The 27,103-nt window shown below is 41.5% G+C and overlaps 1 protein-coding gene across 2 annotated transcripts; it reads right to left on the bottom strand.

The window, feature by feature from the left end:
- rnf151 (ring finger protein 151) lies at positions 1 to 27,103 on the bottom strand. Of its 2 annotated transcripts, none has more exons than XM_043711323.2 (7): positions 26,966 to 27,103; positions 18,189 to 18,334; positions 15,363 to 15,459; positions 13,520 to 13,910; positions 7,847 to 7,987; positions 3,550 to 3,784; positions 1 to 1,095 (listed from the first exon to the last, which is right to left on the bottom strand). In XM_043711323.2, exons 1-7 carry the CDS (start codon positions 27,005 to 27,007, stop codon positions 1,023 to 1,025), a joined length of 1,125 nt encoding a protein of 374 aa, XP_043567258.2. In that variant the 5' UTR covers positions 27,008 to 27,103; the 3' UTR covers positions 1 to 1,022. The 2 variants fall into 2 exon arrangements, with proteins under 2 accessions (XP_043567258.2, XP_087854046.1); XM_087997920.1 differs by lacking the exon at positions 26,966 to 27,103 and adding an exon at positions 18,664 to 18,875.

Genomic DNA, 27,103 nt, shown 5'->3' with positions numbered 1-27,103 from the left:
TGATTCTTTATTTCAAAGTCTACAGACATAGAAAAGTCAAATAACTTGGTGCTGCAAATTTAAAAAGTATAAAGTTGAATAACAATTACACTGTGCTAATAGGACAGTAGAATCAGGTAGACAGCTTAAGACTCAGTTACTGACCCCCAAAAAGCAACTTTGCCATTGGGCTAGAATTACTTTTATTTCCTCCCCATTATTTTAAAAATTTCAATTCAATTTTTTAAATTCATCAAAAGTTCTACTGCCCTTTTAACTGAGTGACAGGATATAAAATATTACAAGATTTTAGGTAAAAAAGTTAAATCTAGTGGTAAAAGCACACCAACAGGAAATTGATGCTGCTTCAGCTTTCTCTTTCAGGTTTCCTTTTATTAGCTATTGGGACCTCTACTCCAGTTGGAGTGATAAATGAAATTGGAGTACTGTTACACCTTTTTCACATATGTTTTGGACTTGTATCATGCATTTCATGAAATGCAAAAGAAGAAATAAAACTATTAAAAACAGGATTGCATACTGGTGAATTTGAATTCATGATTTGGTTTGATTCAAGTGAAAACTTATTTGTTCATCACAACATAAATCTGATTTTCAAAGCAAAAATGATTGGATTGGAAATTCAGAATAGTCTGATGCACCTGAGTTTTTTTTCCATTAAGATGTAGACTAAATTCTAGATTTAGAAGAATTTTAACATTCAAAATGGTAAGAGGAGCAGAAATGATATAGTATACTTTGAGCCCATAACTGAAACCTAACCGAGTCACAACAGTTAGAGGGAGGGGGTTCCAGATGAGAGTCTTATTCTATATCGGGCCTGCACTATACCTTGTTCATTGGAGAACTAACGTACTCGTGGCAGTTCTAGATACAAGTTAATCTGCATTTACTGACTTACAGCTATTAAGTTTCTCAAGTATATTGCAGCATTAATTATAGAAATAAGCAAAAACATTTAAAGTGTTATAACTGGTGCAGGTTTTCCATCTTAGCAATCATCCCATTAAAAGGCACCACATTCAGTGTGGCTGGCTGTGCTGTCTTCTGGATAGTAATCGGAGGTTGTTGCGCTTCCACATAGCCTTTCGCCACCTAAAAAGTAGGAGAAATAAGTAGGGATTAAATTTAAGGTTTACAGTAATTGATTTAATTAGGATTGGTGGGCAGAAGGCAAAGTAAAGATGGAATTTAAAATATTTAAGTTACCTAAAAGTACACAAGTTATGGAAAATTGGAATTTCACTGGCATTTTTCCATTTGGAATTTTACAACACTCTTCCCATTAGAGATTTTTTCTTTGTATCTCCTTATACTTTCAGAGAAACACGCCCTTAAGAAGTCTTCTCCCATTAAGTAGCAGCACTAGTTCACAGCAGTAAATGAGTACACATATGAAACAAATGGCTTTTGAGCCAATAACTTCCAGAAAACAAACTTAAGCATCAAAAGTCTTGACTTATTCCTGTCAGCCTTACAGCTGGGGCATGTGTTCACTGATTTAATAACTCAGGGGGAAACATTAATTAGGAATCAGTGAGAATTACAGATACATCATAGATTAGCCGGAGATTTTAACTAAATCAAGACAGTACTTAGCTCAAGGATGCAATGGCCTAGTAGTATTCCTATCATTAGACTTAATCCAGAAGCTAATCAAATGTTCTGGGGACCTGGATTCAAATCCCATCATGGCAAGTGATTGTCAGTGTTAGACCCTTCATTCCAGAGATTCTTGATGGAAATTGAATTCAGTAAAACCATTCTGTTGTCAGAAAAAACATCTGGTTCATTAACATCTTCAGGGAAGGCAATCTATTATCCTGACTGGATCTGGCCCACAAGAGGCTTCAAAACCACAGCAATATGGTTGACTCAACTGTCTGTAGGCAATAAATGCTAGCCAGAGACATTTATATCCCATGAAGGGTGGTTTGGTGATTAGCACTGCTGCCTCTCCCCCAGCACCAGGGTCCCAGGTTCGATTCCAGCCTCTGGCGACTGTGTGGAGTTTGCACATTCTCCCCATGTCTGTGGGGTTTCCTCTGGTGCTCCGGTTTCCTCCCACAGTCCAAAGATGTGCAGGTCAGGTGAATTGGCCATACTAAATTGCCTATAGTGTTAGGTGCATTAGTCAGAGGGAAATAGGTGTGGACTGGTTGGGCTGAAGGGCCTGTTTCTGCACTGTAGGGAATCTAATTAATCTTTAGAAATGAACTTAAAAATAAAAATGCACTCAGTGCTTTACACTTTCATACCAACAGCAGTCCATCATAATAAAATGAAACAGTATTGTAACACATGGTCAGATAAAATAAGATTGCTTTACTGTCTGTTTGCACTGTACATTTTACTGACCAGCTGACTACTTTGAGGTTCATTGCATTTAACTGAATGTATCAAATAAGCCTGACAAAAACTGGTCAGTGTGTGGAGTTTGCACATTCTCCCCACGTCTGCATGGGTTTACTCCTGCAATCCAAAGATGTGCAGGTTAGGTGAATTGGCCATGCTAAATTGTCTAGTGTTCAGGGAGGAGTAGGTTAGGTGCAATGTGTAGGTTAGGAGAATATAGGTTGAATTAGGAGAAAAAAAGCTCTTCACTGGTCGTGGTCATATCCAGCAAAAAAAAAAGGATGATGATGGTCACTGTTGGAGACCAAGTTCAAGGACACTCCGAAGGTCCAAACATTTTCAGCTACATCAATAACCTACCTTGTAGTAAAAGGGAAACAAATGGGAATGTTCATTGTGCAACCAATGAGAAAGGAGTTTATAACCGTATCCAGGTGACATTGCCAGTGCTAAATCTCTCATTAATTGACATCCTAGAGGTTGCCATTAACCAGAAACTTCATTGGATCAGCAACATAAATACCATGGCTAGAAGAGAGAGGTCAGAGATTAGGACTTTGTAGTAAGTCGATCATAGCAAGTCCACAGCAACCCCCTGAGGAGGAACCCACCCAGACCTATTCCCCTACATATAACCCCTAACTAATGCACCCAACCCACACATCCCTGAACTGGACAATTTAGCATAGCCAATTCACCTAACCTGCACATCTTTGGATTACGGGAAGAAACCCACGCAGACACGGAGAATGTGCAAACTCCACACAGACAGACACCGGAGGCTGGAATCGAACGCAGGTCCCCGGCACTAGAGGTAGCAGTGCTAACCACTGAGCCACTGTACCGCCCTCGTAATTTGTCTTCTGAATCTTCAAAGTTTGTCCACCATTTACAAGCACAAGACGAGCAATGTGATGAAATAACTTGCTGGTCTAGGACAAAAACAGCTGCTACTTCATTGACCAAATCTAAAACATTCATTTCATTCTCTACCAGTGCACAGTATGTGTGCCACCAACAGGATTTACCACAGCTACTCAACAAGGCTTCTTCAACAACTTCCAAACCCATGACCTGTACCACTTGAACTGCAGTGAATCAAGGTGCTGGATCATCAGCACCTGCTCAAGGGCAGTTAGTGATTGGAAATAAATGCTGATCCAAGAAATTGGGAATGTAATTTTATAAACATACCTCATGGAACATTGCAGCATCCATGACCTGAGCCGCCTTCTGTTTGAAGCATCTTGACCAAAGATACTGACATTCCCAGAAGCAATGTTACCATCATCCATTTCAAAATATAAATGGGACTGTGACCTAGTGCGATTGGCTTCTTGTTCAGTGCTGGAACTGGAAGTGATTGAAATGGTGTCCTCAATCACTGCTTCATTTAGACACACTTCATTTTCGATGTCATCTAATTCATCTGATTAAAGATACAAATTTAATAGGCTAAAGCTGTACTTCAGAAGATTCATTCAATAAATGTAGGCACTTTATAACAGTCTTATAATTTCCATATACAGTCTGTTAATTTGCAGGTGCTTAGGTACAAATTAATTGAATTTGCAAAAACGCCACCACCAATTTGCTGAATTAGAATTGCCAACATAAATGGGTCCCAATTAACAATATCTGAAAATTAATTCAAATCCTTATCACCAAGGTGTGGCTAAGCCTCTGTGATTAGGGTCCCTTGGAGTGTTGGCTGAACAGTTGGAGGTGATTTGGCGATGCTAGTGTTGGACTGGGGTGTACAAAGTTTTTTTTTGAAAAAAATCACACCACTAGGTTATAGTCCAACAGGTTTATGTGGAAGCACTAGCTTTTGGAGTGCTGCTCCTTTCAGGTGGTAACCACCTCATGAAAGAGCAGTACTCCGAAAGCTAGTGCTTCCAAATAAACTAGTCTGAAGTGTTTAAGGTCACAGCGAGCCAGAAATACAAAATTATCCATACTCTTGTGAAACAACACATCACCAAAAACAGGAGCATCTGGGAGGAATGAAATGGAGGGAAACATTTTACATGAACACTGTGTTCAAGTTCCAAAAACGTGCATTTCAATAGCTTCCTTAACACAAATGTTCTTGCTGTTTTGGTGCAATTTTTTTAAGTGATTATTTATTTTAAATAATTCAAACAAATGTACAAATAAGAACAGACTGGAGTAATGCTTCCCCTCTCTCCAATAAGTGGAGGAGAAATGAAATGATGAACAAGTTTGCCATCTGAAAGTCTGCTCAAGGGCAATGTCAGTTTACTCAAAGTAATAAAGTACGAACAATAGTTTTGAAAATTTCAAAGTTAAAGAGACCAGCCTAGGTGCCTTGAACGGATGGCCCTCTGAAAACAACCTCAAAAGCCAGTTAAGAGCGACCCATGTTTCTGTGGATCTGGAGTCACATGCAGGCCAGACCAGCTAAGGATAGCTTCCCAAAAAGGAATTTTTGAACCAAATGGATTTTACAAGCAAGGTTCTGAGGAAGATCAGTTCAGAAGCAGAAGGCTATGGGGTGTCAGCAAGTAAGGCAACCTGCAAAGACAGCTGACGACGTGAGCTAAGGGAACACAAGGCAAATAGCCTGCTTCAGTTCTGTGGAGATTCAATGTTAAGTAATAATGAACTGAACAAGCAGATTGCTTTAAGGATGCTAGGAAGAAACATTAACTGAAGAAAACAACAAAGTGAAGGTACAACAATTTGCCAGAAGGAAACTGATACAGCCATGGCAGCTTAGCAAGAACCTAAATAAGATCAGGTTCACTGAGGTTCAAGCATCTAGGGGTTTTTCTGATATTTGTAATGAGATTATTTTCATAGTTCTTGCCCAGTAGAATATAGTTTGTCTCCTTTATCATTTTTATGTTCCTTTGTTAAAAGTAGATTAGCAGCTTCTTGTGCTTATGTTCGGAGACTGACTGTTAAACAAAAAATTCAATAAAATGTATGGTCCATCAGGCCAGATTTCATTCAGGAATCTGATTTGAGCAGTATTACCACCAACTGGGATCATAACACGGATTGCAGCGATACAAAACAGCGACTCAACCTTTCTGGTCATGGGCAGTTAGGGGTATCAATAAATGCTGACCTAGCCACAAGTGTCCCAAGGACAAAATGTAAGACTGCGTAGAGGTCTGGGAATACCATATTTGAGGAAAGATATATTTTGCCTTGGAGGTGGTACAGTTCAAAAACATCATAAAGGTTAATTCCTGGGATTGAGAGTGTTGTCCTATGACAATAGGGCTATCCTCTTTGATATTTAGAAAGTTGAAAAGTGACCTCATTCAAACATACAAGATTCTGAAAGGTCTTAAAAGGACAGACAAATAAGTAGTTTCCCAGATGTTGGGGGATTTGGAACATTGGGATACAGCCTCAGGATAAGGGACTGATCATTTATGACTAAGATAGGAAAACAATGGAGTTGAGCAGAAGGACTTGGGCATATACAAGTACATATCATGCAAGATGGCAGGAGTGGTTCAGAGATGATGAGTGGTTATTAAAGTACAGTACACAATAACTTGATTTTAATAATTGGGGAAGAGTGTACATTAGCATGGATAATATGTTATACATAACACTCGTTCAGCACCTGGTGTAATGTGCCGAGTTCTGAGAGCAATATTTAAAAGAAAAGTAGTGAACATCAGTAACGCAGATAGATTGGAGAAATTGGGACTGCTTTCTTTGAAGAAACGGTTGAAAGGAGATTTGATAGAGGTATTCAACATCACAAGGAGGTCTGACAGAGTAAATAGAGAAAATTTCTTTCCTAAATGATGGAAAGATCGCATACCAAAAAAGGCACAAAATTAAGATGTGACTGGCCAAAGAAGCAGAGACACAAGGAGAAACTTCTCCATAGTGACTGGTTAGGATCTTGAATGCACTGCCACAGTGTGGTGTTGGAAGACTTAACAGAGCCGATCAAGGAGGAATTGGTTTGTTACATGAAACAGGGAGAAAAATAAATGCAGGATTACAGGGAGGCGGCACTATGTGAATAGCTCCCCTAGGGAGCTGACAGGCCAAAACAGTACAAAATGCCAATATATTTAAAAGGCCTTGGACCTTTGAAATGCTCTACCACAGGTGGATTGTGGAGGCTCAATGACAGTGTCTATTTGAGGTTAAAATGGACAATTAATGGTCAGAATTGAGACAGAAGTTCATTCCTGATTTACGTTGACTGGCTTGAAGAGGACCACAATATCTATTGCTGTGCCTAGTTTTTAAATCTATTGAGTTTCAAGAGCAGTCTTCAGACTCCCACATATTGTATATAAACATGATTTCTCAGCATCAAGATTCATTAAATAATCAGATAGACATGGAACAGAAATCACATAGCAAGCAACAGCACTTGGCACACATTCAACACATGATCAGTGGCAATTAACAGAGCACATTTTTGACACAGTTGGAATTTGATAAAACTAGAAGCCTTGCTGAAATTCAGAACTATTAGTGGTAAAGACCAACAAATCACTTGAAGACTTACTTTCCAATACTGTAGTAATAGAAATAGGTAACGAATGGAAGCCTGGATAATGTTCATTTTAAGCACAACCATTCTTTAAAAAAAATTACTCACTACCTAAAATTGGAACTTTACAGATTTTTTTCCTCCCCAGATTTAACTAAGGATTGTCGTAGCACCCAATGTATTTTTGGTAACCACCCATCCAAATTTCTTATTTCCCACCATACCAGATGACATGCAATCTGTGAAACATAGTTGAGCAATCAGAAAGGTAAAAGATTGGTGGGACTTATAGAGTCAGAGTCATGGAGATGTAGAGCATGGAAACAGACCTTTCAGTCCAACCTGTCCATGCCGCCTAGATATCCCAACCGGCCCATATCCCTCCAAACCCTTCCTATTCAATACCCATCAAAATGCCTCAGATCCAGCCAGAAGACATTTGTTCTATTAAAGCCCTTGAAAACAATATATCTTGCTATATTTTCATTAATCATGAAACCCATTTTTGAACCTTTCTGGTTGTTTGACTAATGTCTACAATGCATTTTTCTATATTATAGAATCCCGACCGTGTAAACAGGCCATTTGGCCCAATAAGTCCACACCAACCCTCCAAAGAGAATCCCATCCAGACCCGTTCTTCTACCCTATTACTCTACATTTCCCCTGACTAATACACTCCCTTAAATACTATGGGCAATTTAGCACGGCCAATTCATCTAACCTACACATCTTTGGACTGTGGGAAGAAACCGGTGCACCCGGAGGAAACCCACACAGACACGGGAAGAATGTGCAAACTCCACACAGACAGACATTCGCCAGAGGCTGGAATCAAACCCAGGTCCCTGACGCTGTGAGGCAGCAGTGCTAAGCACTGAGCCACCATGTCACCTATATGCAATATCATGTTAACCTTGACAATTACTATTTAGATAATTCTATGAAATATCTTTTCTGTATCCACTCCCCAGTTCCTTCCTAACTTGCCTTCCTCTGCTGCTGGTCCTTCCTCATTATTCAAGTCACTTGACTGCCAGGAATACAGGCTTTCATTTTCATTGTGTACATGCATGTCCAAAGTGTTGCTGTGATCATCTTCATGGTCTTCAGCAGCCAAGTCCTCACTTTCTGAAAGACAAAAATGCAACTGATGTGTTTCTATTATTGTATCAACATCTCAAAAATAAGGTGGCTTAATCTGGTTGTTGATAGCATTCAATAGGACTATACAAAAGATCTTTTAACAAAGAAAGCACCAGAAGTTAGATGTATAGCACGGAAACAGACCCTTCGGTCCAACCTGTCCATGCCGACCAGATATTCCAACCCAATCTAGTCCCATCTGCCAGCACCCGGCCCATAACCCTCCAAACCCTTCCTATTCATATACCCATCCAAAGGCCTTTTAAATGTTGCAATTCTACCAGCCTCCACTACTTCCTCTGGCAGCTCATTCCATACACGTACCACTCTCTGCATGAAAAGGTTGGCCCATAGGTCTCTTCTGTATCTTTCCCCTCTCACCCTAAACCTATGCCCTCTAGTTCTGGACTCCCCGACCCCAGGGAAAAGACTTTGCCTATTTATCCTATCCATGCCCCTCAATTTTGTAAACCTCTATAAGGTCACCACTCAGCCTCCGACGCTGCAGGGAAAACAGCCCCAAGCCTGTTCAGCCTCTCCCAATAGCTCACATCCTCCAACCCTGGCAAGTTAATGGATCTCAAGCAGCTTGTTCTCTCAAAAACAGTTCAACTATAATTCTCAAACTTGCATACACTTGAATCAAAGATATTAGTTTTATCTGAAGACATTTTCAAATTTCTGGTTGAAGTCTGTTCAAGGTGGCAGGAACACCTGGATTGCAATCAAAATGTTTTCTTTTACAGAAAAACCACCTTTGTTCTCAGGATGTGGGAGATGCTGACCGCATTTCTTACCCAAATGATTGGAGCACAGCCATATGGTTTGCAAGTTGTTGCAGGTATGGTTAAAGGTGTAGTATGGTTACACTAGGCCAGGTGGCAGGTTCACTTTCCTCATAGGTATGAGCTGGATTAGCAGGTTTTGAGAAGATTTGTAGCTCGGGTTGAGGTTCTGGATGTAAGTTTGCTCGCTGAGCTGGAAGGTTAGTTTTCAGACATTTCATCACCATACTCTATGAAGTCTTCACCAGAGGCTCTCTGATGAAGTTACTGAGTGTGGTGACGAAACATCTGAAAATGAACTTTCCAGCTCAGCAAACAAACTTGCATCATGAACTGGATTTTTATGAAAAGGCCACGGAGGTGATGGCAATTTTTCCTGCTCCCACCCCATAGGTTTATCTCATTTCTTGAAATCAATCTTGCAAATAATCAGCAAAATCTACCACACCCTAGTGCAATCAAATGTAGGAAAGAGAAACTTCTGCAAGTTCAATTAGCAACATATTAAATTTACATAGCATCTGTTAAGCACTGTTTTATAAAGTCGTCCAACTCAGAGACCCATGATGCAATAGTAGAGTTGGGTGGGGAAGCTTACATTGAAGAGTGAAGGGACGGGGTGGGTTTAGGGAGAAATATTACACATTATCCATTCTCTCCTGTTATGGACCAGACACCCTCCAATTATTTTAATAAAAGGTGGCCAAGACCCTCATTTCTTCTTATTTTTAAAGGCAAACGTGAAGTGCCTGTTCCAAATGCAATGCAACTAGTCAAACAACTTTATGTTAAGCAAAACAATTTATTTAAATACTGTAGTTAAAATACCAAAGAGAGGAATTTAGAACTATTGGAAATCTAATAAATGCAGTACTAACTAACTGTTCCACTAGAATGACATGTCATAAACACACCCCTTGTCAAAAAGGAACATTCAGACATTGTCCCATGATTTTCTTCTCCCTCCTGGATTGGAGAACAGCAAGAGAAAATTCAGAGCAGCAGCAGCAGCTTGGAGACAGTCACCAAAGCTTCCAACTCTGATCTCTCAACAGCTTCTGATGCTACTGACAAACCAAAACCCAGAAATCCTAATGAGAGAGCTGAACACACCCATTCAGGCAGTTTACAAAAGCACCCAAGGCCTCCCAAGCAGTTTACTCAATGACCTTATCTAACCAGCTTGGTACTTCGCAGAGTCATACAACACAAACAGACCCTTCGGTCCAACCAGTCCATGCTGAACATAATCCCAAACTAAACCAGTCCCACAGCTGCCTGTCCCTGGCCATATCCCACCAAACCTTTCCTGTTCATGTACCTATCCAAATATCTTTGAAATTGTACCCACATCCACCACTTCTTTGAAGTTCATTCCAATCACAAACCATCTTGTGTAAAACATTTGCCCCTCATGTCTCAAAATCTCTCACTGAAAATGTGCCCCCTAGTTTAGGCAAAAGAAAACCACCATTAACTATCTATACCCCTCATTATTCTATAAAACGTCTATGACATCACCTCAACCTCCTACGCACCAGTGAAAAAAGGTCCAGCTTATTCAGCCTCCTTATAATTTAAACCTTCTATATCAGGCAACATTCTGATAAATCTCTACTGAACCCTCTCCAGCTTGATAATGTCCTTTATATAACTGAGCAACCAGAACTGGACACAGTATTCCGGAAGAGGCTTCACCAATGTCCGGTACAACATCAACGTGACTTCCCAACTCCTGTACACAAAGGTCTGAGCAATGAAGGCAAGTGTGCCAAACGCCTTTTAACCACGCCCTGTGACACAAACCTCAACAAATTATGTATTTTAACCCCTAGATCCCTCCGTTCAACCACATTACCCAAGACTACACCATTAATTGTGTAAGCTATATCTTTGTTTTGAATCAAAATGCAATACCTTACATTTATCTAGATTGAACTCCATCTGCCATTTTTTAGCCCATTGGCCCATTTGATTAAGATCCCTTTGTAATCTTAGAAAACCTTCTTCACTGTCTCTTTTGGTTAGTCTGTAAATTTATTAACCATGCCTTTTACATTCTCATCCAAATCATTTATAAAAGTGACAAAGGAGGACCCTGTGGAACACCACTGCTGACAGGCCTCCACTCAGAAACAGCCATCCAGCTCTGTCCCCTGCCGTTAAGCCAATTGGCAAACTCACCCTAAATCCCCTCTGACCTAACTCTGCTAATTAGTCTACCATTGCAGAACCTTGATGACTTTACTAAGAATAGAAATAAATGTCTACTGCCCTGCCAATCTTTTTGGTGTGAAGGAGCCGGTGTTGGACTGGGGTGGACAAGTTAAAAATCACACAACTCTAAACCTGCTGGACTATAAACTGGTGTTGAGAGATTTTTAATCTTTTCGGTAACTTACTCAAAAAAAAATTCAAATCAAGTTTGACATACACGATTTTCCTCACACTAATGTTTGTGAGACAGCGCAAAACAGACTGATATACTCAATCAGGTTAAAGGAGGATGTACTGAAAATATTGAAAAACGTAAGGATAGATAAGTCCTCTGGGCCAGATGGGATTTCCCACATTTTCTACAGAAAGTGAGGGAAGAGATTGTGTCTTTGGTGATCATCTTTGCCTCCTTACTGTCCACTGGAGTAGTGCCAGGTGACAGGAGGATAGCAAATGTTATTCCCTTGTTCAAGAAAGGGAATAGGGATAATCCTGGAAACTATAGGCCAATCAGTCTTATGTCTGTGGTGGGCAAATTATTGGAGAGGATTTCGAGAGACAGGCGTTATGATTATTTGGAAAACCATAGCTTGATGAGCAATATTCAGTATGGCTGTGAGAGGGGCACATCATGCCTCACAAACCTTGTTGAATTCTGTGAGGATGTGACAAAATATATGTTAATGAAGGGAGAACAGTGGATGTGGTGTACATGCATTTTGGCAAGGCATTTCATAAGGTTCCTCACAGTAGACAAATTCAGAAAGGAGGCGGCAAGGAATACAGGTACATCTGGCTGAGCGGATACAGAATTGGCAGGACCATAGAAGACAGAGGGTGGTAGAAGATGAAAGTATTCAGCTTGGAGCTCGGTGACTAGTGGTGTTCCGAGGGATCAGTTCTGGGACCTCTGCTCTTTGTGATTTTTATGAGGACGTGGAAGGGTGGATTAGTAAGTTTGCCGGTGACACGGACATTGGTGGAGTGGTGGATAGTATGGAGGGCTGTTGTAGGTTGCAACAGGACATTGACCAGATGCAGAGCTGGGCTGATAGTGGCAGATGGAGTTCAACCTAGAAGAGTGTGAAGTGATTCATTTTGGAAGGTCAAACTCGAATGCAGATTACATGGTTAAAAGGTAGGATTCTTGGCAGTATGGAGGAACAGAGGGATCTTGGGGTCCACGTCCACAGATCCCTCTAAGTTGCCACCCAATCTGACAGGGTTTTTGAGGCGGCCTATGGTCTGTTGGCTTTTATTAGCAGGGGTAAATGGAGATTAATAGCCACGTGATTATGCTGCAGCTCTATAAAGCCCTGGTTAGACCACACTTGAAATATTGCGTTCATTTCTGGTCACATTATAAAAAGGACGTGGAAGCTTTCGAGAGGGTGCAGAGGATATTTATCAGGATGCTGCCAGGACTGGAGGCATGTCTTATGAAGCAAGGTTGAGGGAGCTAAGCTCATTCTCATTGGAACAAAGGAGGATGAGAGGTGACTTGATAGAGGTGTACAAGATGATGGCAGACATAGTTAGAGTGAACAGTCAGAGACTTTTTCCCAGGGTGGAAATATCACGAGGGGGCATAATTTTAAGGTAATCGGAGGAATGTTTAGGAGATGTCAGAGGTCAGTTCTTTACACAGAGTGGTGGGTGCATGGAATGCACTGACAACAGGGAAGACTCAGATACATTAAGGACATTTGAGCAACTCTTGAATACACACATGGAAGATAATACAATGAAGGTTATGTAGGTTAGTTTTATTTTAGAGTAGGATCAAAGGTCAGCACAACATCGAGGGCTGAACATACTGTTCTATGTTCTAGCCTCCAATCATCAGGCACCTCATCCATAGTTGGAGATTATTCAGTCTCAAAAAGAAACCAGGACAAAATAACCTCAAAAATTACAGCATCGGTATGCTCCTTGCTTGAAGGCTACACGGCCCATTTCCATTATCACCAACTAACCAATCATATCCCTTGTAGGGCCACAGACTCTGCAATTCTCCAAAATTGAAATTAAAAACTGCCAATTCATCAGTTTTTTTGTGGCAGCAACCTGACCTCAGCCAACATAGTCTATTGAGGACATACTTTACCCGAAAAAAAAACACAGGATTTAAAGCAGCCTTCGTGGTCACAACATCCAAGTCACTTCTCAGGACCCAAGAGTTTGGGAAACCCACTTGGAGGTTGTGCAATTCAGTTTTGGGGATTTCAGAGCAGGTGGTGAAAATTGTCATGCCGTCATTGTTAGTTTCTCATTAAAAGCTAGATTTTATATCTTTAGCATTAGAATCTATGAATATATTTTTCCAACAGATCTCTTAGTGCGGTAAAAACAGAACCATTGCTTGGAGAACTATTTTGGTGTCATCTCTCACTCTCTGCAAGACACTGCCACTAGGTTCACGCAACTGTCAGATTTTAATTTCATGCGTACAACGCAGTCATCACTGCTATCCCACAACTTTACACAAGAGATAAATTTTATGCAGATTACCCACCATCATCTTCACAGACGAGATGTTCTGAAAACTGGAAATGATCAGGAGGCGCCAAATTCTGCAGATTTCTTTCCACTAGCTTTAGGCGACATTGCATTCTATACAAACGGCTTTTGAGAACCCGTATCTTCTCCTTATATTTTCTCTTTGAGTCCCTGTAACAGTTGTGTTCAAACAGCTGATTTGGGGTAAGTTGGGCTCCACATCCCATTCTGCATGGTTGGCTCCAATGTTCGCAAACCTGTTCATGAGCTGCAAGGTTCTTCTGAAATACTTCAGTTGTACAGGCCTCATGCTTGCATTTCACTATTCTAAAGTCACAGGCAGCTTTATGGTTTGCAGATTGTTCAAGTGGAAAGGTCTCCCAGCAGCCATAGACATAGTTTTCACACTGCATTACAGAAACAAATAGCTGTTGTCATTCAACAGGAGGACAGCTTCACTTGATTTTAAGAAACACATAATAACTTGATCAAACATAGACCTGGATTGTTCACATATTAAAACAGAGTAAACGGAAATAAACGTAGCAGTGTTGAATAATGTCTGAAATAATGACAACATATTAATTGGAATCAAAAACATAAAGCAAAGACCAGGCAACGTATGGAGTGTGGAAAAATCAGATCCTTCACCAGAACCAGGAAATGCAATACGTTAAAGTAGGTAAAATGTGGAAGGTGGGAAAAGAGAGAAAGGTTTGAGATAGTGTGAAAGGCAGGAGACATTGGGCCTTCCACCACTTCTAACATTTTCAAAAAAGGGTGTGGGATTAAGACAATGAACAAAAAAAAAAAATGTCCAAAGGGAGGACGATTGGCAGACTGTTGTTCTTGGATGGAAAAGCAAAGAGGAAATAGAACAGGGGAAGTAGAGATTCCCTGGAGCATCGGAGGCTGAGGGGTGATCATTTAGATGTTTATATATAATGAAGGGCATGGATAGGGTAAATAGACAAAGTCTTTTCCATGGGGTGGGGGAGTCCAGAACTAGAGAGCATAGGTTTAAGGTGAGACAGAAAAAAATTTTAAGAAAGGGACCAAAGGGGAAACTTTTTCATACAGTGGTGCATATATGGAATGAGCTATCAGAGAAAGGTGGAGGCTGGTACAATTGCAACATTTAAAAGGCATCCAGATGGGTATATGAATAGGAAGGGTTTAGAAGGACATGGGCAAAGACCTGGCAAATAGGACTAGATTAGGCATGGATGTGTCGGACCAGATTTATTTCCATGCTGTACATCTATCTCTCTGACTCTAAATGAGATTGTCGAACTCAATATGGTGATCAGAAGGATACAATTTCCCTACTCAAAATGGAGCCATATTGGAAAATTAAAAAACAACAGATAACCATCCACTCAGCTTCACACTCACATCCTGAACAAAACGTATGCCATGAAGAGGATTCCTATCTGGTTGGTCTCGTCTATGTAGAACAGACCACACTGGTTTACTAAATTTACTGCTCAAAGAGAACAAAGTACATCAGTGTTTCACTTGGGTGAAATGTTTGAGACCCTAGATGGTGATGAGGTAGGAGGTAAAAGAGCAGATGTTGCATCTCCTGCACATAAATAGAAAGGATTTTTTTACTTATGCAAAAGCATTTTTTTTGTTGTTCATGGAGCGTGTTGACTGGGCAAGCATTTGCTGTGTATCCCTCATAATTCAGAGGGCAACCAATCATTCCACCAGTCAGAGTTGCAACAAAGGGTGAAGAGAAATCATAGAGACTTAAACCTTATGTTTCACAGTGCTGGACAGTGACGTCCTGAAATCAGGGCAGATTTTTAATTAGTGACTGTCCAACTACGCATAAATACTGTTCTCAAATTTACCTTCATGATCAATCGGGCAATCATGTTGTGGATCATAGGGATGACAGAGCGAGCCACCCTTCTCACCTTCTTCCTGCAATATGGACATTCTTGCTTCCTGAGAAAAGGCATATTCCATTAAGTATAAGCAAACCCTGCTCGGGACTGGAATATACAGTCACAATTACAATCTGGGAAGCATTTTCATTAGCTGACCCATTTGATAGCTCATTGTTCAACAGAACACCTTTAATAATTCACATATTTTGTGAAAGTTTATTCTGGTACTACATTTTTATGTGCACAAGCCTCAAATTCATAGAATCGCTACAGTGTGGAAGCAGGCCATTTGGCCCATCGAGTCCCCAGAAAACTACTAGACACTACACTTCTGCCTTACAGTTGTTTAACATACCAAAAAACGTACGTCACCTTCACATATTATCCTTTCTGGTTTCTCATCTTTCTCTCCTATACAGGTAATCCTCAATCACCTCAGCTAGCTAGGCAGGCACTGTTCCTATTCAAGCATAGCTAGGCTACTTGATAGTATACCTAAGCAAACTGTACCAAGTTAAGACTTCAGCAATGCATTGTGCATCAGTATTACAGGATAGCAATTAGCTAAAGATAGCTTCCTTCTCCTGCTCACCCATCCTAGGTACTGAGGTTATTCTATATAACCATTGACACTCTAGTAGAAACATTCATCACACACGTCAACCTTCCATTCATTGACTCCATCTATTATTCTCACTGCCTCAGGAAGACAACTAATGTAATTAAAAACCCCACCCACCCCAGTTATAATCTATTCCAGATATAGGTTTGCTCGCTGAGCTGGAAGGTTCGTTTTCATATGTTTTGGCACCCTACTAGGTAACATTTCAGTGAGCCTCCGGATGCAGCACTGGTGATGTAGCCCACTTTCTATTTACATATTTTGGTTTCCTTAGGTTGATGATATCATTTCCTGTGGTGACGTTATTTCCTGTTCTTCTTTTCCTGGGATTCAAGTGGGTTCCATCAGGCAGAAGATACAAAAGGTTGAATACATATCCAACAGGTTCAAGAACAGCTTCTTCCCTGCTGTTACTCAACTTCTGAATGGATCTCAAAATTTTAAAATTTAAAATGTTGACCACACTCTTTGTGCACCTTCTTTGCAGCTGTAACATTGTATTCCTTGCTGTTACCCTAAAGCACTTTGAAGATACAGGTAATCTGCCTGTACTGCACACAAAACAAAGCTTTTCACTGTACCTAGGTATATCAGATGATAAATCAAATAAAAAAACATAATAGGCCAAAGTCTAAACAGCAGTTTACATTCTCCATGTCTACAAATCCATGAAGGAGGGGACTAGGGACATTTAACTTACGGAGATAAAACTATCAATGCAATTAGGGAAATTATTTCAAAACAAAAAATGGTTAAGAAATGCATTTTGGTAGAAGAAACGTGGACAGACAATCCAAGCTCAACAGTACAATGTCACGAGGGACAACTTTTTAAATTGAAAAAAAACAGAGTGTGGTTCACATCCAGAACGAACTTCCTCAGGATTTGGGTCCAATTACAGCTTGTAAAAAACATTCGGATAAGTATATGAATAGGAAAGATTTGGAGGGATATGGGCCACGAGCAGGCTAGTTTAATTTGGGATTACATTCAACACTGACCGGTCCATTTCTGTACTGTATAACCATGAAGTGAGGCTACACCTTGACAAATCATTGGTTAGACCAGGTTTACAATATTGTGTGTTCAGTTCTGGACACCTTACTTAAGGATATTACACCCCTGGAGACAGTTTAAAGGGAAATTTACTAAAATTATACCAGAAATTAGGGATTTCAGATTAGAGAAACTGGGCCAAATCCCCTCTGTTCCAAGGAGAGGAACAGTAGACCTATAGAGGTGTTCAAAATTAAGAAAAATTTGGAAGGGGTAAAGAAAGAATATTCAGTTTTCACTAATTATGTCAGTAACTAGGGATCACAATTTCAAGATTGTTTACAAAACAGCTAGGAATGCAAAGGGGAGAAACTTCTTTACTCTTTAGGAGAGTGGAGGCAGCAAATTCCATAGAAGATTTCAAAAGAGATATTTGAAAGTGACGAGTTTAGAGAGCTACAGAGATAGGCGAGTGGGACTAGCTGGGTCACCCTTTCAGGAGCTGGTATAGACAAGATGGATTGAATGGCCTCCTTCCATACTGTAAAATCTATTATTGTAAAGGCTGCACATATTTCGAACATTGGATCTTTTCTGGTATAACGTGCTTTACTCTAAAGTGCTGGTGAGTAGACACTCCTGTTAGAGTGTATTCCTCAACGTTTGCAAACTGAATTCAAACTTAACCCAAACAGGGAAGACTTGTGCCCTCAGTTCTAAATCAGAAAATCTAAAACCTGCTTTTAGTTGACAAGAGAATTTTCAAACGTAGCTGCATCCTAAAGGAATGAAATCTCAGACTTTTCTCCCCCCCCCCCTCAGCAAATCACACCACAGATGTCATCCAGAGTTGGAAAAAAAAGACTTTTCCATTGAATAACTTCACAAATTCAAGGAATTTGCTATTTGATTGCTGGTTGACAGAAATGACTACATTTTAGTGGACTCTGTAAGGAGCCTATGAAAATATATCCACATGCTCCAAATTTAAATTCACGTAAAGTGGGTTGGATCAGAATTAACTACTTTCACAAAGTTTTTTCTGTTCAATGCTTCAACATTTTCAAAACAATAGCATATAGAAGTTTCCCCACAGAAGGTATGCACACCACTGAAATGCATCAGGCACTATGTATTTATTAAGAAGTTATTAATAAATTTGTCTTAACTCTGTAAGCCACTTCAAAATACAGCCTCTGCAGAAGACATGCTGGCAGATGAGTTCCACAGGATCTTTGAGCACACCGTGACAGATGGTACAGATGAACTCAGGGTCAGGTACATTTTCAAACAGCTCAACATCATAACCAGAATCCTAAATCAAAAAAAACACAAACCTTTTAGATTTTATCCCAATTTGAAGAGAGAGTATTAAAGACTGAATGAAACAGAGAAAGAGGGAGGGAAAAATAGTGTGTAAAACACTCAAATTGTAGAGGCGGAGAGATTGGAGTAGTATCATACAGGTTCTTGCTCAGACTAAGATTGAACTCCTAGGTATCAGAAGGCAGTCATCCACTATCATCATATCACTCACCTTCATCAAGATGCATAACATAATAAGTAATGTTTATTTCATTTAATTCAGAGATGCAATTAGCTCCCCATGATCTGCCACACGGTGGCTCAGTGGTTAGCACTTACCTCACAGAGCCAGGGACTCAGGCTTGATTCCAGCCTTGGGCGACTGTCAGTGTGGAATTTGCACATTCACCCACTGTCTGTGTGGGTTTCCTCCGGGTGGTCTGGTTTCCTCGCATAATCCAAAGATTACAGGTGAGGCGAAATGGCCAGGCTAAATTGCCCATAGTGTTCAGGAATGTGTAAGTTAGGTGCATTAGTCGAGGTAAATGTAGAGTAATGGGGAATGGGTTTGGGTGGTATACTCTTCAGAAGGTCAGTGTGGACTTGATGGGCTGAAGGGTCTGTTTCCACACTGTAGGGATTCTATGATGAGATTCAAAGCAAAACTTTTCACCGTACTTGTGACAACAAATCAAATACACAAGTGCAAGCATATCATGAAATGGTGAGGTACTTACCCATCTCATCCTGTACGTACTCTCTGATATATACATTTTTAACGTCAACTTGTTCAAATACAATACAGCAACTCCATGGGGAATGTGAATCCAGATCTTCTGACCCAGAGGTAGGGACAATACCATGCACAAAACCTCTGAAAATATTTTGATGTGTTTGTGGATGCTATGCCACATCTCCAGGAGAGGAGGGACTTGAAGCCAGGCCTCCTGGCTCAGAGATAGGAGACTGAGCCTGTGATTTATACTACAGGAGCTTTACAGCAACCACCTTTGATTTTCCCTCCAGTCTCCATCAGGTCCACTTCAACGCTGTCCTTTTGAAAGGACTGTTTTAATCCACACCTCTCAAAATATTGAGGGAAGAGAGAGTTGGTGTTTAGGAAGATGGAGATGGTTTTGACATGTGAAATTTGCCCAGATTAATCCCCAGCAAACAAAGAGAGAACCATCTGTTAGCCACTTCCCCGATAGGCTCATTACAATAACCACAGGTGTCAGGACCCAGCCAACTGGAGTGCAGCCAAGGAATTCAGCTACCCCCCCCCCATTCCTTTTCATTGTCACACAGCCTAGATAAAAGGATCTCCAATGGCTGCTACTTTCACCTTTCCCAGCATTTCTAAGGCCACAGACAGACCCATGCCCAGGCTGTGTCTTGGCAGATCAATTTATCCCACTGCACTGTTTTACCACTGTAAACACCTAATGTGCTATAGACTGATGGCTGGAATGCAGAAAGATGTCTTGAAACTGGGCAGTCACCCTCATCAGAGACCCCCTCCTTCCTCAGAGCAGATAATTTAATAACAGCCAGGAAATCCATCTGCAAACTGTGCGAGGGCTTTAAGGGGAGAAATGTTCAACACCAGACAAAACCTGGTATAACAAAAAAATCATAATCCTTCAACTGCCACACCCCCCCCCAAATTCTCTTGAACAAGTCCTTCTCCGTTTAGATGTGTCTGGGAAGCACGCAATAGAAGATCTGTTTAAACAAAAAAAAAAATTACTCTGGGTGAGAGATCTTAAAATCTATTCAATTTTAGCATGGAGGACAAGGATGTCAGAACGCATATGCATTGTAACCCCTCCCATCCAGAACCTAACCTCAACTGGTGACAAGGATCTGGGTTTAGTGGCGAGTGTCTGCTTAACCGAGACCATGACCTCCTTTTTCACTTCCACCTCTGGAGCGCACACACCAGCATTGCTGCTCGGTAACGGGTTTGCTTTCAGTGACATGATCTCACAATTACTGTCCAATCAGTACTAGAGGCTGCAGCTATCACTGTTCACAGTTGGTCTAATTGAATCCAGAGGATGTGGGTACGGTTACAATGTTTAAAAAGACATTTTAGATAAATACATGACTAAGTAGTGGTTATGCAAGGGTCAGGTGGTCTGCTTCAGAGGAGACACCACATAGTTGTCAAACTAATTCTCTTAGAATCCATTATGGACATCTGTTAGCAGTGGGGATACCCTATTTAACATACCAGGTGAAGAACATAGGGCCATAGGGTAATTTAAGCACAGAAACAGACCTTTTGGCCCAACCAGTCCAAGCTGACCATGTTGCCGAACTAAACCAGTCCCACCTGCCTCTGCTTAGCCTATATCCACCTCTAAACATTTCTTATTCAGGTGCTTATCTAAATATCTGTTAAACATTGTAACTGTACCCATATTAACCACTTTCTCTGGAAGTTCATTCCATACATGAACTGTGTAATAAAAAAAGTCTAAAAACTCTCCCCTCCCTAAATATACACCCCCTCGTCTTGAAATCCCCCAGAGGGAAAAAAGACACCTTCCATTAACCCTATCTATACCCCTCATGATTTTATAAACCTCTAAAAAAGGCCACCCCTCAACCTCCTACGCTCCAGTGAAAACAGTCCCAGCCTCTCCTTGTAATTCAAACCCTCCATTGCCTGCAACAATCTACTTACTTTGACTTAAAAAAAGGGCAGACAACAAAAAGACAAATCATAGAATCCCTACAGCGTGGAAGCAGGCGATTTGGCCCATCAAGTCCACACCAACCCTCTGAAGAGCATCCCACCCCTCCACCCAATCCCTGCATTTCTCATGGCTAACTCACCTAATCTACACATCCCTGAACACCATGGATAATTTCCCACAGCCAATCCACCTAACCTGTACATCTTTGGACTGTGGGCAGCAACTGGAGCACCAGGAGGAAACCCACACAGACAGGGAGAATGTGCAAACTCCACACGGACAGACAGTCGCCCAAGGCTAGAATCGAGCCCGGGTCCCTGGCACCATGAGGCAGCAATGCTAACCACTGAGCAATCATGCCACATTAAAGCCAAATTAAAGTTAGGATTAAAAGCCATCTCTTTGGGTTATTCAATGACAACAAGAGGCAGCATTTTAAGCACTGCAGATGTAAACATAATCTGTTAACATTATTATAAGTTTAAATAAATGCATCGTAAATGGACTTCCATCTCATCATGTGGAGGCTGGTACAATGACAACATTTAAAAGGCATCTGGATGGGCATATGAATAGGAAGGGTCAAGGGGGATATGGGTCAAATACTGGTAAATGGGACTAGATTAACTTAGGATATCTGGTCGGCACGGACAAGCTAGACCTCGGTCTGTTCCTTTGCTGTGCATCTCTATGACTCTGTATGTAGGGAATCCAATTTGGAGTAAAGAATGATAGAACATGGCTGAAAGCCATAACAAATTAAAAGGTCCAAAGAGACTTGAGTGTCCATGGACAAAAATCAATAAAACACACTGAACAGATACAGAAAATAAATCAAGGTGGTGAGTGGAATGCTGGCCATTGCATCTTGAGGGTTGAATGAGAAATTTCCATTAAGCTTAATAACACAAAGGTCTGATCAGGCAATACCTGATGTTCATAGAAACAGGCCATTTCGCCCAACAAGTCCACACCGACTATCCGAAGTGTAACCTACACAGACCCGTGCCCCTACCCTATATTTACTCCTGACTAATGCACCTAACCGACATCCCTGAACATCATGTCCAATTTAGCATGGCCAATCCACTTAACATGCACATCTTTGGACTGTGCCTTCTTTATGCAGTGCAAAGCATCTCACCCTGCATATAATTGGTCTCGGAGGGAGTGCAGCATAGATCAACCAGAATGATTCCTGGACTTAAACGCTACAAGGCAAGACTATACACACCCCAACATTGAATTCTCTAGAATCAACAGCTTCTCCAATCAACATTTGAGATGTTTAATGAGACCTGGTAGTTTCTAACTGCCCCATCCGTCAGCTGTGGAATCCAGACTTCAGGGACAGAGTCTAAAATTTAGAGTCAGACCTATCAGGAGTGAAATTAAGCAACAAATCTAATTAGCGTTTGTGAAAATGAAAGTTAATGTTTCAGGTCCAATGACCCTTCTGCAGAACAGCTAGGAAAATATGTATGTCGATTTTGCTGCTCCTCGGGTGCTGCCTGAACCGCTGTGCACTTCCAGCACCACTAATCCAAAATCTGGTTTCCAGCATCTGCAGTCATTGTTTTTACCTAGGAAAATGTGTCAGTTTATGCGCAGAAGATAGGGGACAGGGAGGAAATGATAGGTGGGGAGAGAAGAAGAGTTGGACAAAGGAGTGGTTAATGATGTGGCTGGGAGGATGAATAGCTGTTGATGGAGACTGTTAGCTGCTAACAAAAGGTAGTGTGTAATGGCAGACAATATAATCGCAAGGCCTGGTATGAGAGGTAGGGGGCTAGGACATGGGGTAGCTCAGGCCCGAAGATGATTGAACACGAGAAAGTCTGGAGGGCTGCAGGGTTCCCAAGCGGAAAGTGAGGTGTTGTTCTTTCAGCTTGCACGGAGCTTCACTGGAGCACTGCAGCAAGCCCAAGACCAGATGTTGGCCAGGGAACAGGGAGGGGTGTTAAAGTGGCAGGCAACTGGAAGCTCAGGGTCTTTTTTGCAGGCAGGATGTAGATGTTCTGCAAAGCGGTCACCCAGAATACGCTTCATTTTCCCAAATGTAGATGAGACCGCACTGTGAATAGCGAATGCAGTAGACTAGGTTCTGTGAAATGCAGGTAAAGCGCTGCTTCACCTGGAAGGTGTGTTTGGACCCTTGGATACTGAGGAGGGAGGAGGTAAATGAGCAGGTGAAGGTGCTGTTTGGGAGCACAGGGTGGGGAAGATGGTAGGAGAGAGAGGGTGTTGGAAGTAAAAAAAACAAAAGAGTGGACCAGCATGTTCCTGACGGAGTGGTCCCTGCTGAAGGCACATAAGAGAAGGGAGGGGGAGTAGGTGTCCGGTGGTGGCATCTCACTGGAGGTGGCAGCTGATGATCTTCTGGATGCTGGTGGGATGATAGGTGAGGACAAGGGGAACCCTATCGCTGTTGCGGGAGGAGAGAGAGGGGTGAGGGTGGAAGTGCGGAAGACCGGCTGGACCTAATTGAGGGCCCTGTCAACTATATAGTGCTGGGGAATCCTCAGTTGAGGAAGAAGGTGGATATTTAAGAGGCTTCCTTGGTGAGGTTGGTATCAGAACAAATACAACAGAGATGGAGGAACTGGGAGAATAGAATGGAGTCTTTACTGGAAAGAGGGTGTGATGATGAAAAGTGCAGATAGATGTGGGATGCGGTGAGTTTATCGCAGACGAATGAGCATTTATCCCCAGAAATTGAAACAGATGTTGATGAAGGGAAGGGAGGAGTTGGAGATAGACCAGGCAAAAGTGCGGCTCGGGTAGAAATTGGAAAATCAAGAAATCTTTCCAATTTCGGACAGGACGGGGAAGCACTACCTATGATATCATCGATATTTCGGAAAAGGATTCATGGGTGGGGGCCAGAATAGGACTGGAACCTTTTCCACAGTTCTCTGTTTTTAACCAAGAGTTAGTGTTTATAACTTTCTTCCACAATCAACTGTCGATGCCCGATTATAGGTTAGGAGTCATACAGCACAGAAACAGACTCTTCGGTCCAACCAGACTATGCCAAACATAATCCCAAACTAAATGAATCCCACTTGCCTGCATTTGGCCCAAATCCCTCCAAACCTTCCCTGTGTACTTATCCAAATTAAACATTGTAACAGTACCCACGTCCAACACTTGCCCAGGAAGTTATTCCACATACAAACAACCTTCAAAAATTTGCTCATGTCTTTTTTAAATCCCTCTCCTCACCTTAAAAAATTCCACTGAGTCTCAAATTCCCCCATAGAGAAACTCACCCTTTACACCTTGTGATTTTAAAATTCAACTATAAAGAGGTCACCCCTCAACCTCCTATGCTCCAGCAAAAATAGTCCCGGTCTATCCTTTTAACTCAAACCCTCCATTCCTGGCAACGTCCTAGTAAATCACTTCTGAATCCTCTCCAGCTTAATATCGTTCCTGCAACAGAGAGACCAGAACGGGACTCCAGAAGAGGTCTTTTGTGCTTGTTTGATTTTAATTTTAAAATGACAATTGATTTTTGTAAATTAGACACATGAAAGGCTAGCGAGTTTGGAGAAGATTTGTATCTCAGGTTGATGTAAGTTTGCTCGCTGAGCTGCAAAGTTCATTTTCAGGTGTTTTGTCACCATACTAGGTAACATCAGTGAGCCTTCAGTGAAGCTCCAGATGATGTTACCTACTATGGTGACAAAGCATTTGAAAGTGAACCTTCCAGCTCTGAGTAAACTTTCATCCACATAACACCTATGAAAAAAATGCAAGCATATGGAATTAGGTTACTGAATGATGCAATAAAACAGTCTACTCTTGTTCCTATGCTTGCTCTCCCTAAAGCACTAAGACAACCAGAGGAGCAGAAGGCAACATGAATAACACTTCCTACAAACTCCAGCTGTGAAGGAAACATTGGCAGAGGCGACTGTGTTCGAGATTCCTGTGGACTGTTTTAATGGTTCCCCACAGAGTGCCTGCAATCACCTCACCACCCAACATTTCAACTCCCCCTCCCACTCTGCCGAGGGCATAGAGGTCCTGGGTCTCCTTCACCGCCGCTCCCTCGCCACCAGACGCCTGCAGGAAGTACGCCTGATTTTCCACCTCGGAACACTTCAACCCCAGGGCATCAATGTGGCCTTCAACAGTTTCCTCATTTCCCCTTCCGCCACCTCACCTCCAAACTTCCAGCTCAGCACTGTCCCCATGACTTGTCCTACCTGCCTATCTCCTTTTCCACCTATCCACTCCACCCTCCTCCCTGACCTATCACCTTCATCCCCTCCCCCACTCACCTATTGTACTCTATGCTACTCTCTCCCCACCCCTACCCTCCTCCAGCTTATCTCTCCACGCTTCAGGCTCTCTGCCTTCCTGATGAAGGGCTTTTGCCCAAAACATCGATTTTGCTGCTCCTCAGATGCTGCCTGAACTGCTGTGCATTGCCAGCACCACTAATCCAGAATCCATTTACTGTAAAGGAGTTTAGCAATGAAAAACTTCTGTTTTATTAGTTGCAGGGAGTTAGAAAGCAAATGAGACATAACTATTGGTACTGAGACACAGATGATGACAGACAAAATTGTTTTTCTGGCTATCTACCCCCTAACAGCAAACAATTGACATGTGAACCTTCGGTTGTTACTGGAGAACAGTCATTGGGAGAGTCAGATTGAAATCATGGGAAGCTATGCATCACAATAAGATGCCACAGAGAGACCAGGAAATACAGACAATAAACTGTAGAGATAAAGCATGAACTGGTTCAGCTGATTTTAATAAGTTATCCAGAAGCACACAGGGTGGAAAAAAAAAGTTTAGTCCTGTGCTCATGTTGAAAGAGTAGCCAAAAGCAGAGAGATGTGGAACTAGCAAGGATTGAGCTCAATCGAGTGCAGAACCCAACCCCCTAACTCTAAATCAGGTCAAGAATTACAAAGTAGGAGCTTTGCATCAAATGGTGCCTTGACAATTCAAAGTTGATGCTGCCAAGCTATTGCAATCGGGTAAATATAGTTTACACCGTGGAATATTGTTTCTATACATTGTTCATGGTAACCCTGCAGGTCCGAAGTAGTAACGTGTAGCAATTCACCTGGCCGTTCTTATAACGGGCAGCTCTTGAGAGAGCAATTTAAACACAAGCAAATCAAGAATAACTGCAGTTACTTGTAATTCCAGACAGCAACTTTACATTTAAGAAATAAATGTAATGAGAGAGAATCAGACATTATAATTCGTAACTTTCCAGCCCTTAGAAAAAAAATACAAATCAACCTTCGGTTTTTATTTAACTGGCTTTGAAGAGGTATTTTAGCATCTGTAAAACATTACAGGTTAAAGTTTAATCGAATTACCGGCACATGAAGGAGACGCCCATATTCTGTCAAGTACTAACTCGCCACACACACACACACACACACAAATCCAACTATATTTTACAAGTTATCACATTCCCTGTACAAAAAGAAACGGAAGGCTCTAAAAAACGCGAGAAATAAAGCAGCATTGGGATGGGCAGTAAGGGAGGGGGGGGGGGGCAAGATACAGACGGAGACAGGAAAGTTCAGATGGGTGTATAAACCCTGGAAGTTGTTCGCTCCCTGCATAAAGCTCTGTCTCTTAAGCAGAATACTAGTGACTTTTTAAACACCGCCACCAGCTTAACTTTTTAAAAAAAAGTTACTCAATGACGGACACAAGCCTGGTTTTCACGGAATGACTAACAGACTAGGCACAGCAGTACTTTGGTACAATTTATTCTGGTTTTCTACTTCAAATAACCAGCATTACCAAGTAAACCAAAAAAGAACTCAACAAAATGCTGGAAGCTAGAAACAAAGGCAGAAATAGCTCAGCGGGTCTGGCAGAACCTATGAAGAGAAAAGAAAATTAACTGCAGGAGGTGCAATGACCCTCCTGCAAAAGCCATTGCCAAGTACCTGCAACGCTTCCTCATCCCAATCCATATCGCTCCAACCCATCCAATGTGCAGCCACCGGCTGGAAATGCGTCCTTTTTCTGCAGTCACATGATAACACCCTACTCTCCAATCACATCTCCCCGTTGCCTGGTTGATA

Source organism: Chiloscyllium plagiosum, unplaced genomic scaffold, assembly GCF_037043375.1.
Source record: "Chiloscyllium plagiosum isolate Xiang-an unplaced genomic scaffold, Cpla_swu_hap1 HiC_scaffold_20, whole genome shotgun sequence".
In the NCBI taxonomy this organism is placed as follows: domain Eukaryota; kingdom Metazoa; phylum Chordata; class Chondrichthyes; order Orectolobiformes; family Hemiscylliidae; genus Chiloscyllium; species Chiloscyllium plagiosum.
This window is presented reverse-complemented; position numbering and strand designations above follow the sequence as displayed.

Coding starts and splice junctions, on each gene's coding strand:
- rnf151 (XM_087997920.1), bottom strand. CDS start 18,729: ATGTGCAAATTCCACACTGACAGTCGCCCAAGGCTGGAATCAAGCCTG. Junction 13,911..15,362: donor TTGCCCGATTGATCATGAAG/GTAAATTTGAGA, acceptor TCTGTAATGCAG/TGTGAAAACTATGTCTATGG. Junction 3,785..7,846: donor AGGACCAGCAGCAGAGGAAG/GCAAGTTAGGAA, acceptor ATCTTTAATCAG/ATGAATTAGATGACATCGAA.